The following is a 12,818-nucleotide window of genomic DNA, read 5'->3' as shown; positions in this document are numbered from 1 at the left end:
CCACACAGTACATCTGTCTTAAATTTCCTCTCTCTCAAAAGAAGACAATAAAACTAACTACACATGAAGTCCACACTCCACTATTCCAGAAATACACCAATACATTCTTTTCTGAACTCTCATCCCCCGTAATCTTATCACACTTAAACCTTCACTCACAGAAAATGTTATACCGAATGTTCTTTTGCTAAGGTTCTATCACCCCTACCAATTTCCCATTGTCTCTTTCCATTGTTCTTTTCCTTGTCCTATTCCCTAACACCACCTTGACTTTGTCTCGCTTAACTTCTCACAATGGAATCCATACTGACTTGTAACAACTGCATTTCCATTATTTACAATGTATTGTAAGCCACACTGAGCCCGCAAATAGGTGGGAAAATGTGGGATACAAATGCAATAAAATAAATAAATAAAAATAACTGATTTTGGAAGCAAATGATAATTGCAAAATTCCCAAAATATGTTGAATCTGCATATTTCCTCTCTTGTAAATCTATTCAAAGCTATAGTGAGTAATCTGCAATTTTAGGTCAGCCCTTATGGTACTTTTTTCTATGCAAACAACTAAATGTGAAAACGTAGTCTTGCATACAAAGCCAGTGTGCTTTAAAGATAATTAAAAAAAAAACAATCATTTTTCAGCTTCTTCTAATCACCTAAGTCTTGTACCAATCTGTGAGGAAGTCACCTAGGGCCAGATTGCACTAAACGAGCCCTTAACAAGTCATAATGAGCAAAGTAGTAAACCCTGGCATGCACTAAACACTTTTTTTCCGACGACGGCAGCAGCTAACGAAAACGGAATGCAGATGAGCAAATCGTGTAGAAACCCTATTGTAATGAGATGCACTAACCTTTTCCGATTGCCTTAACGTTGAAAAATGCTGGAAAATCTAACGAGATGTCTGTACCTCTCGTTGGGGCTGCACGGGATTGGAAAAATTATTAAAATGTAAAAAAAAAATTGGGGGGCTAAAACGGCCAAGTGCTCGTTATGGACGGCCATTATGGCCATTCCACACCCGAAAACCCGCCCAAGTGCTCATCACTTTATTGATAAATGTTCAATGAAGACTTCATACAACTTAAAAAAGTGGAAAAAAAATCCAAGTGCTCGTCCTTTGTTTTTTTTTTTTTTTTTTAAACAAAACTATTAGTGGGATTTGAACCTGCCACCTCTGAATTACAAGACCACTGCTCTAACCACTCGGCCACAACTGTACTTACTTGGATGTCCCTCCCTTACTTCCAGGTCTCTCAGCTGAGTGAAGCACTGCCAAAAAGGACGTTTTTATTATTGCGGGGGGGGGGGGGGGGGGGGGGGGAAGGGGGGGGTAGGCCGCCCTATATGGACGTTTTTTTTTTTTTTTTTTTTTTTGAAGCAAAGCTTTATTAAAAAAAAAAAAATCAAACAGGCTCTGATGCTGCAGGCTCTTTCTTGGATATCATTCAACCATCGAAATAATAAAAACATCCTTTCTGGCCGTGCTTCACTCAGCTGAGAGACCTGGAAGTGTCTGAGCCAATCACAGCGCGTTTAGCTGAGCTAAATGCGCTGTGATTGGCTCAGAGACTTCCAAGTAAAGACTTCTAGTAAAGGAGGGCAGATAAATGGGCTGGTTTAGGTGAAACGCTGAAACCACCTTAGGCAGGAAGGAACGCACAGTACGAACCGTAACTCCGGACTCTGAGAACTGCAGAAAGGGGTCTCGACAGGACAGAGCCTGGAGCTCAGACACACGTGTCGCCGAGGTTATGGCCACCAAAAAGACTGTCTTTACATAGTAACATAGTAGATGACGGCAGAAAAAGACCTGCACGGTCCATCCAGTCTGCCCAACAAGATAATGTTTGCTGCTTTTTGTGTATACCCTACTTTGATTTGTACCTATGCTCTTCAGGACACAGACCGTATAAGTCTGCCCAGCAATATCCCCGCCTCCCAACCACCAGACCTCCCTCCCAACCACCGGCTCTGGCACAGACCGTATAAGTCTGCCCAGCACTATTCTCACCTCCCAACCACCAGCTCTGCCTCCCAACCACCGGCTCTGGCACAGACCGTACAAGTCTGTCCAGCACTATCCCCGCCTCCCAACCACCAGTCCCGCTTCCCACCACCGGCTCTGGCACAGACCGTATAAGTCTGCCCAGCACTATCCCCGCCTCCCAACCACAGCCACGCCTCCCGATCTTGACTAAGCTCCTGAGGATCCATTCCTTCGGTACAGGATTCCTTTATGCTTATCTCACGCATGTTTGAATTCCGTTACCGTTTCATTTCCACCACCTCCCGCGGGAGGGCATTCCAAGCATCCACTACTCTCTCCGTGAAAAAATACTTCCTGACATTTTTTCTTTTGTCTGCCCCCCTTCAATCTCATTTCATGTCCTCTCGTTCTACATCTTCCCATCTCCGGAAAAGGTTCGTTTGCGGATTAATACCTTTCAAATATATTGAACGTCTGTATCATATCACCCCTGTTTCTCCTTTCCTCCAGAGTATACATGTTTAGTTCAGCAAGTCTCTCCTCATACGTCTTGTAACGCAAATCCCATACCATTCTCGTAGCTTTTCTTTGCACCGCTTCAATTCTTTTTACATCCTTAACAAGATACGGCCTCCAAACTGAACATAATACTCCAGGTGGGGCCTCACCAACTGACTTATACAGGGGCATCAACACCCCCTTTCTTCTGCTGGTCACACCTCTCTCTATACAGCCTAATAACCTTCTAGCTACGGCCACCGCCTTGTCACACTGTTTCGTCGCCTTCAAATCCTCAGATACTATCACCCCAAGATCCCTCTCTCCGCCCGTACCTATCAGACTCTCCCCGCCTAACACATACGTCTCCCGTGGATTTCTATTCCCTAAGTGCATCACTTTGCATTTCTTCACATTGAATTTTAATTGCCAAACCTTAGACCATTCTTCTAGCTTCTGTAGGTCCTTTTTCATGTTTTCCACTCCCTCCGGGGTATCCACTCTGTTACAGATCTTAGTATCATCCGCAAATAGGCAAACTTTACCTTCTAACCCTTCGGCAATGTCACTCACAAATATATTGAACAGAATCGGCCCCAGCACCAATCCCTGAGGCACTCCACTACTCACCTTTCCCTCCTCCGAGCGAATTCCATTCACCACCACCCTCTGGCGTCTGTCCGTCAAGCAGTTCCTAATCCAGTTCACCACTTCAGGTCCTATCTTCAGCCCCTCCAGTTTATTTAAGAGCCTCCTGTGGGGAACCGTGTCAAAAGCTTTGCTGAAATCTAAGTAGATTACGTCCATAGCTCGTCCCTGATTCAATTCTCCTGTCACCCAATCAAAGAACTCAATGAGATTCGTTTGGCACGATTTCCCTTTGGTAAAACCATGTTGTCTCGGATCTTGCAACTTGTTGGCTTCCAGGAAATTCACTATCCTTTCCTTCAGCTGAGGTTATGGCCACCAAAAAGACTCTTTAGAGTCACACCCTTCTCTGAAGCTTGCCTCAGCAGCTTGAAGGGCGAACACTGGAGAGCCTTCAACACCAGCCCCAGGTTCCAAGCCGGACATGGCAGCCGCACGAGAGGCAAAGGAAGAGGGGCCTTCATCAGTTCCGCCGGAGGTCCGCGTACCACGGCCGCATGGGCCAATCCTGGGAAATGAGAATCACCACTCCTTGATGTAGCCGAATTCGCAGGAGGACTCGCCCTATCAAGGGCCAAGGAGGGAACACATACAGGAGGCCCAGAGGCCAGGGTTGAGCCAAGGCATCCAACCCCGCCGAGCGAGGATCTCTCCGTCTGCTGAAAAAGCACGGGATTTTGGAATTTGCGCTTGACGCCATTAGATCCGCTACAGGCGTTCCCCATTTGGCACAGATCTGAAGAAACGCTTCGTCTGCCAGTTCCCACTCCACTGGGTCGATTTGATGCCTGCTTAGAAAATCAGCTTGCACATTGCTCTGACCTGCTATGTGAGCTGCTGACAGAAGCTGCAGATGTAGCTCGGCCCAGTGGCAAATCTGAGCGGCCTCCGCGGCCAGTGCTCTGCACTGAGTGCCACCCTGTCGATTTATGTAGGCCACAGCTGTCATATTGTCCGACAGAACTCTGACAGCCAGCCCCTCCAGAGTCTTGTGAAAGGCCAGAAGAGCCTGAATATCGCTCTCAGTTCCAAGCGATTGATGGACCACCCCGATTCCGTGGGTGTCCACAGGCCCTGGGCATAGCTTCCCTTGCAATGTGCTCCCCAGCCAACCAGGCTGGCATCGGTTATCACCAGGCACCAAGAGGGATGCACCAGTGGCTTTCCTCGCCGCAGCATGCTGTTGGAGAGCCACCACCACACTGAGCCGGGCCGCAGGGAGCCACGTATGTCTGCGTTGATAATCCTGGGACACTGGAGACTATCGTTGAAGCAGGGCAATCTGCAGAGGTCTCAAGTGCGCTCTCGCCCATGGCACTACCTCCAAATTGGCTGTAATCGACCCCAGCAGCTGGACAAAGTCCCAAGCTCGTGGGCGAGGCATCCGCAGGAGCAGACGGATCTGATTCTGAAGCTTGCGCCGCCTTTGGTCGGGCAGAAAGACAAACCCCGAGGCCGTGTTGAACCAGACCCCCAAATATTCGAGAGATTGAGAGGGGGTCAGGTGACTTTTGGGTATATTGACGACCCAGCCCAGAGATTGCAGTACTGAGACCACTCTGGCTGTGGCCAGATGACTTTCATCTGCCGAATCCGCTCTGATGAGCCAGTCGTTGAGGTACGGGCGAACCCGGATACCCTGTCGCCTGAGAAAAGCAGCTACTACCACCGTAACCTTGGAAAAGGTGCGGGGAGCTGTGGCGAGGCTAAAAGGCAAGGCCCGAAACTGGAAATGTTTTCCCAACACCGCAACCCGGAGAAACCATTGATGTGGGGGCCTAAAAGGAATGCGCAAGTAAGCTTCTTTTAGGTTAGAGACGTGAGAAATTCTCCTGGCTGTACCGCCGCAATGACGGAGAACGAGGTTTCCATGCGAAAATGTTGCACTCTTAGAGCCTCATTGACTGACCTTAAGTCGAGGATCGGTCGGGAAGACCCACCTTTTCGAGGCACCACAAAGTAAATGGAGTAGTGACCGCAGCCGCGTTCGGCGGGAGGCACAAGGATCACCGCTCCAAGGTGCAACAAGACTTGTAAGGTCTCCTCTACCGCCGCCCGTTTGACGGCAGTACCGCATCGGGACTCCACAAACACGTCTCTCACCGGGGCGCTGAATTCCAATCGGTAACCTTCTCTGATCAGGTCCAGGACTCACTGATCAGAGGTAATCTTGGTCCATTCCTCGAGAAAGAGGGAAAGACGTCCTCCTACTGCACGAATCGAGGAATGGACCAGCGCCCCGTCATTGAGGGTGGTTGCCCCTGAACTCCAGGCCTTGAACCGGCCGCTGCGGAACGCTTGTCCGAGCAAAAGGAGTTCCTCTGCTGAAAACGGGCAGGTTGAGAAACCCCAGCAGAGCACCCCGGGCGATACCTATGAGCTTCAGGGAAGCGAGGTCTGGAAGAGGAGGACTAAACAGAACCCTTGGAAGAAGGCCTTGGCCTATCCTCGGGTAAGCGCTGAGGTTTAGGGTCCCCCAGGTCTTTCACAATCTTCTCCAGCTCCTCTCCAAATAACAGGTGGCCCCGAAAGGGAAGCTTCACCAGCCTGTGCTTAGAGGCCATGTCAGCCGTCCAATGCTGAAGCCTAGAAGGCGGCAGGCTGCAACCGCCACAGACATCTGTTTAGCCGAAGCTCTGACTAGATCATAGAGGGCATCAGCCAAAAATGACAGGGCCGACTCCATCTGCCGTGCAACCTCAGTGAGGGACTCCGCACCATTCGCGGGCTGTTCCATTGCCTGTTGTAGCACCTCTTCATGAAAAACTCCACTGGCTACCTATCAACGAATGAATAAACTTCAAAGTCCTAACACTGATTCACAAGATTATCTAGGAGAATCTCCAAGCTACATGGACAACCTTATAGACCTACCAGCTAGAAACGGATCAAAATCTTCTCGAACATATCTTAACCTACACCTACCCAACTGCAAAGGTCTCAAGTACAAAACCTACTATGCATCCAACTTCTCCGTCATAGGCAGCCAACTCTGGAATGCACTACCCAGACCCATTCGAACAATCAGCGACCATCTACCCTTCCGGAAGCTCCTAAAAACTCACCTCTTCAAGCAAGCCTACCCAAATGACCTGACTTAATCCATGAGACCATTCCATAACACCCTTCCTCCCTTACCTCTACCTCCCCTACCAATTTACTTATCCTAACCTATTCTAAGCAACCACATCTTACCCCTACCATTCTACAGCCATATTCCTTCTGTGATACTTTGTAACCCATACTATGTAAGCCGCACTGAACCTGCTATTGAGCGGGAAAGAGCAGGGTATAAATGTAACAAATAAATAAATAAAATAAAATAAGTAACCAAGAAAGGCAGGCCCGGGCAGCATAGGAACTGCATATAGACACCCTGAAGGCAAGGCCCGAGATTTCAAATTACCGTTTCAACGCGGATTCAAGCCGCTGGTCCTGTATCTTTCAGGGCAACCCCTCCCTCTACGGGAAGGGTGGTCCTCTTAGTCACCGCCGTGACCAAGGTGTCCACTTTAGGCATCCCCAAAGGAGCCAAGTGCTCCTCACTTAGAGGGTAAAGCTGATCTGTAGCCCTGGCCACTTTCAAAGGCCCTTCGGGTTCAGACCATTGAGCTGAAATAAGCTCTTAGATGGAGTAATGCACAGGAAAGGCTCGAGCAGGCTTCTTATTTATTTGTTGCATTTGTATCCCACATTTTCCCACCTCTTTGCAGGCTCAAATCACCATCCTTGGATTACCAGAGGAGGCCTCACCCTTGGCAGGAACATCAATCGAGAGGGCCTACAAGGTGTCCGAAATGAGCACTGGCAGTTCATCGCAGTGGAAAATCCTCACCGCATTGGGATCATCCAGATCCAGAGGCAAACCGGCACTTTCCTCTGGCTCTTCAGACCATGAGACCCTGCCAGAACCCTCAGAATCCACACCGCCCAAACACGGGGGGGGGGGGGGGGGGGGGGGGGGGGAAGAGAAGGGAATTTACCCGTCTGTGTTTTGCGTCCTTCCAACACTCGGGGGAATCAGCCAGCCCCGGCCCATCGACACCCGGGGGGAAACCAGGTAGCAGCGCAGTGTCAGACATGTGCGGCAGAGCTCTTTTCAGCATGAAAGCTTTATGCATTAAAAGCACAAACTCCGGGGAGAAACACTCACCCTGACCCTCCGTCTCCGAATCAGGAGAAACGGGAACAGGAGCTGCTCTGGTAGCCTCTAACCGAGGCGTCCCCCTGCACTCAGACTCCTCTGCAACAGCGAGGGTCGAGTCGTGTGGCGCTTCCAAAATGGCGCCCGCTGCCAGCTCCATTGAGCATGAAGAATCATAGCTTGCCATGCTCGTACCAGCTCTAGCGTCTAAAGAGCACGTCTTACAGAGCCCCGCTGCTGATCTACGTTTACCACAACGGGAGCAGCGTTTAACTGCTTCAGCAGCCATCATCCGACCAGACGGAATTATATAAGTAAAATGGCGGCTTCGCGCCAAAACTTACCCCAATCGGAATGGCGTCCGCGGGACCTCCCCGGAGGACCTGGCCACCACTCTCACTTCAAATGACCGAATCAAACGAGCTCCGGTCAAGCTGCACATGGAAAATAGCCTTAGAATAGCCACGCAGAACCAATGCGTATTCCTTTTTTTTTTTTTTAACGCTGTGAGGAAAGTTGGAGGCAGGCAGCAACAGAGGTACTCCAGTAGGCAGGGGGACAGGTAAGGCAGGGAAAGGGCGAACCTATATGCCTTCAAAGTGGGCACGACCAGCCACAACACCCCTGCTTCAACTGGCAAAAGCACAGGAGCCACCCCAGGCAGAATTTTTCCAGGAGCTGATCAAGCTACGGACACACCTGCTGGGAGATAGAGCAATACTGAAGGCAGATGGAGCTAGCTGTCCATAGAGCACTATGGTTTTTCAGTGTTCTCTATCTCCACCTGCTGGTAGGCGGACATAACCCATCAGTTAATGGACTCATCTGCTGCTGATAACAAGGAATACACTAATATAACTTCACTCAAGATACTTGGTTTAATAAAAGTCAATATCCAATAATATGATTCACAGGTAGAACTAATTCCGTGCAAAGTAGCTTTAAAAACACTCTCAAGCTTCTCTAAAAATATTTATACACAATACAGTCCATGTTTAAATTGCTCAAAGTAAAAAATGAAATTCACACTTCCCACCTCAGAATCACACCTTATCATCAAAAAAGATTGAAAACTTTTCACTCTAATTATGTTCCAGGAATGAAGACCCACAGTTAGATCCTAGGAGTTGTACTTGCACCTATTCCTGCCAGAGTCACCCCTTTCTGGTAAGCCACATCATAGACATGCCAACCTATATATGCTGAAGTGACTTGAAGGCTTATTGGACAGAAGTTAGGAGACAATCCAGCTTATTTTCGAAAGAGAAAGACACCCATATTTCGACCCAAATTGGGAGATGGGCGCCTTTCTCCCATGGGCGCCCAAATCGGTATAATCAAAAGCCGATTTTGAGCGCCTCCAACTGCAGTCTGTCGCGGGAACGAACAAAGTTGACGGGGGCGTGTCGGAGGCGTGGTGAAGGTGGGACTGGGGTGTGTTTATCAGCTGAGGAGAGATGGTGCGCTTGGCCGATAATGGAAAAAAGAAGGGCGGCAGAAGTGAGAATTTGAGCCGTTTTTTTTTTACCCTTTTTTTCACAAACAAGTCCCCAAAAAGTGCCCCAACTGCCCATATGACCACCGGAGGGAATCGGGGATGACCTCCCTTTACTCCCCCACTGGTCACTAACCTCCTCCCACCAAAAAAAAAGAACTTTAAAAACTTTTTTTTTCCAGCCTGTATGCCAGCCTCAAATGTTATACCCACCTCCATGACAGCAGTATGCAGGTCCCTGGAGCAGTTGTTAGTGGGTGCAGTGGACTTCAGGCAGGTGGACCCAGGCCCATCCCCCCTCTACCTGTTACACTTGTGGTGGTAAACGTGAGCCCTCCAAACCGCCCCAAAACCCACTGTACCCACATCTAGGTGCCCCCCTTCACCCATAAGTGCTATGGTAATAGTGTAGAATTGTGGGGAGTGGGTTTTGGGGGGCTCAGCACCCAAGGTAAGGGAGCTATAGACTTGGGAGGGGGACCAGTGCACTACGAATCCTGGCCCCTCCCACGACCAAATGCCTTGGAGTTGTTTGTTTTTGAGCTGGGCGCCATCGATTTCCATTATCGCTGAAAACCGATACCGCCCAGCTCAAATCCGCCTAAATCCCATGCATTTGCCCGGCACCAGCCATATTATCGAAACAAAAGATGGACGCCCATCTTTTTCGAAAATACGGTCTGTTCCGCCCCTTCGCAGACCCGTCCTCGGAGATAGGCGCCCATGGAGATGGGTGTTCGCATTCGATTATGCCCCTCAATCTGTATCACCTGTAAAGCGGCCACATTTTCTACACTATATCCCAGCTGAAGTTATTTGGAGATGAAGCAAATACATTTATATAATAAAGCAAACTGAGAATATATACTTAAGAACAGGACACATTTATCAGTAGCAGCACAAATTTAGCTCTCAAATGCACCGACACATTGTTCTAGGAATACTAAATTATATCAAGCAATGTATACCTCACATATATTTATCAAAGAAATACAGTCTAATCTACCTTGCACTTGGTTACTTATTAATGTCTGGAGAGCAATGGCAGCCTCTACTTTGACAGGCATTTCTTTATCTTCAATCAGACTCTTCTTTGCCAGCTCTACTGCATTTCTCAAGTTGAGCTCATTGTGGAATTTCAAAGTGCTGAATGAATGGAGGACCCAGCAGCACTGTAGACCAAAGACAGGAAACATTTATGAAAGATTCATGAGTTTGGCATTATGTTTACAAAATCTAAAAAATATTTAAAAAAATCAATCTGTCAGTGTTTGCTTACAGTCCATAAACACAGACAGCACATGCTGTCTACACCAACAAATTGGAGACCTGATCTGCTTGCCCTCTCTGTCTCTGTATTGTTAGTCAGATGGGAGAAGGTGCATAGCTAGCAAAGTATTCCCTACATATAAAGGTTAATTTCTCAGTCCATAATATAAATTCTAGCCTTGCGGGAGAAAAGAAGGGAACCTACTACAGGATTCAAAAGGCTGTCATTCCTAAGACAAGTGAGCCAATTTCCATATATATATATATATATATATATATTTTTTTTTTAAACAAGTGACATGGTTGGAGGACAGTATGCCTTTGGAACAGGAATTTATCATTCCAGCCTTCAAGAGCCACAAACCAGTTTGGTTTTCAGGTAACTACAATGACTAATGGACAGAGCCCTCTGAAGGCTACAATGACTTGAATGCAGATTTCTGCAACTGGAGTCATGCATCCCAACTTTAATACTGATATAACATACTTCTAAGGCCAACAGGGACATTTCCACTAACATTTTTTAATGCTAGCTTTGCCAATAGCTTATTGGTTATTCTTCTAAAGAGAAAGTAATTTTAATTATTACTGAGTGTCACAGATTGGACACAAGCAAACTCTGAAAACAGAGATTATACCCTACTGCATATGACTGTTCGCCCCTAGTGAAAAGGTAAATGCTTCATGACAACTCTGGATCATTTAGTCAAGTTGAATACTTTTCAGAAATAATGGAAAGAACATCTAATTTGATGTTGTTGGTCAACTTACCCTTGCCCTAATATATCCTAGGCTGGATACAAACAGTGGGAATACATAGTTCTGTAATAAATGTTCCATTTGGTCCTTGAATACACTCTTCTGTTGAAAGTCAATACAAAACAAAAAGGTATTCAACAAAACTTCCATTTCCAAGGATTTTTGCTTTTAGCCATCATTTTTCCCTTAATCAATAAGCACTGCTTAAATATATACCCTTGCTGATCTGGAGAGCTGCTGGAAAACCTTCCTTGAAACCTACTCTCAGTGATGTTCTCTCAGCCAAGATGACAGAATCACTTCCATGGCATACCCAAACCATGTTAGTCCTCTTGGATAAGAGGCTTGAACCAGATTCTATTACAGCCTAAATCATATGTTTAGCCCATAATCCTATATTTTTATGCACTCTAGCTGCAAGGCCATATCCAGGCTCCTTTTCTAGAATAAATAACACATTAATTTCTTTGTGCTATACTTTAACAATCCCTATCCTAATGATCATCCACTAAAAAAACAAGGATACAAGAACATGAAAACCATGCATATGTATGAATTTTCTGATGCTTTTGAGCTCTTACCCTTTTGAAAATGGACTTCACCCTTATCAGCGTCAGGCCATTTTCAATAGCAGGTCCATTAGCAGAGGTGGACAATACAGGAACCCACCATGGAGGAAGTCAGTTCTCAAGTTTTGTAAGGGAGCTTAATTCTGCAGCCAGCCAGCCAGTCAGCCCTCCTCCAATGATGCTGCCATTACTGTATAGAGGACCAGCTAATTATGCCAGAAGAGAACTCTCTCCCACTTTCCATGAAGGCCCTGATCAAGAGGGCAGATGCTATATTCCCTCCTAGTATGAACCTGACTGATGGATGTTACTATGCCTCTAGATCAGTGATGGCGAACCTATGACACGCGTGTCAGTACTGACACGCGTAGCCATTTTCGGTGACACGCGGAGAAGCAGCGGAGTTCCTTGAGCGCGACCTCCCTCCCCCGGTGAAATCACCCCCCCCCCCCGGTGCATGTTTACCCGCTGGAGGGGGGTGCCGTGTGCGCTCCTATTGGCTCCCTCCCTGCTGCTCCCTCTGCCCCGGCTCCTGCACGGCCGTTAGGGGATCTTTGATCTCACTTCCGGCCGGCGGAGCAGAGAGCAGCGGAATGCCGTGGGGGACGCATCTCTGAGGGCCCTGTGATCACCATTACCCGCAACCATCATCCAATCTACTGTTCTGGGGTGTCGTGGATTTGTAATTGACCATCATTACTGAGATAGGTGAGGGGGAGGCTGGGAGAGGCGAGGGCATGTGCTATGGGTGCCGTTTCCCGCCATTAGAAATAGCGGCAGCCGTCTTAATTTACATAAGGTGGTCAGTTAGGCTAGTTAACCCCTAATTGCCTGCAGGGCTAACAGGCTATCTATAATTCTATCTTCTGTCACTGCCCCCCTGATGGAGAACCCAAAAAATAAAAAACCAAGGTTAAGTAAAGGAAGTGGTAGTAGCAGTAGCCGACCCTTTCAAGAGACATGGACCGAGATGTATGGCATTATAGAAAAAAATGGCAGATCATTTTGCGTTCTATGTACTGAAACGATAGTAAGCAGAACGTGGAATATAAATAGACATTTTGAAACTAATCATTCCCAGCTCTTGAAAAAAAGTGAGGATGAAAGGAAGGAATACATTTCCAGGCAGCTACACTTTTATAAGAGCCAATCTAATTCCATCCTTAAATTTGTAAAAGGTTCTACAAATTTAACATCTGCAAGTTTGAGCATTGCTCACTCCATAGCTCAGCATGGAAAAGCACTCAGTGAGGGAGAATTTATTAAAGAAACTCTCCTAAGATGTGCACCAGTTCTATTTCACGATATGCAGAATAAAGATGCAATTATTAAGAGAATATCTGAGTTACCAGGAAATTTGGAGTGCCTGGATCCGATTACCAGACACTTTAGCACCCTGAAAAATATAGCAATGGCTTTACTCACAATTTTTCCCTCTACAT

The 12,818-nt window shown here is 47.2% G+C and overlaps 1 protein-coding gene across 1 annotated transcript in view; it reads right to left on the bottom strand.

Annotated features, from left to right (window-relative positions):
* The window catches only part of IPO8 (importin 8), an 882,901-nt gene that overhangs the window by 373,018 nt on the left and 497,065 nt on the right, over positions 1-12,818 (bottom strand). Inside the window, 2 exon segments of the mRNA XM_030214557.1 lie at positions 9,786-9,951; positions 10,820-10,909. Of these exon segments, the coding sequence (XP_030070417.1) occupies positions 9,786-9,951; positions 10,820-10,909 (256 nt within the window).

The sequence above is a fragment of the Microcaecilia unicolor genome, chromosome 9 (assembly GCF_901765095.1).
Source record: "Microcaecilia unicolor chromosome 9, aMicUni1.1, whole genome shotgun sequence".
Lineage (NCBI taxonomy): Eukaryota > Metazoa > Chordata > Amphibia > Gymnophiona > Siphonopidae > Microcaecilia > Microcaecilia unicolor.
Note: the sequence above shows the minus strand (reverse complement) of the source record. Positions and strands in the feature narration are given on the sequence as shown.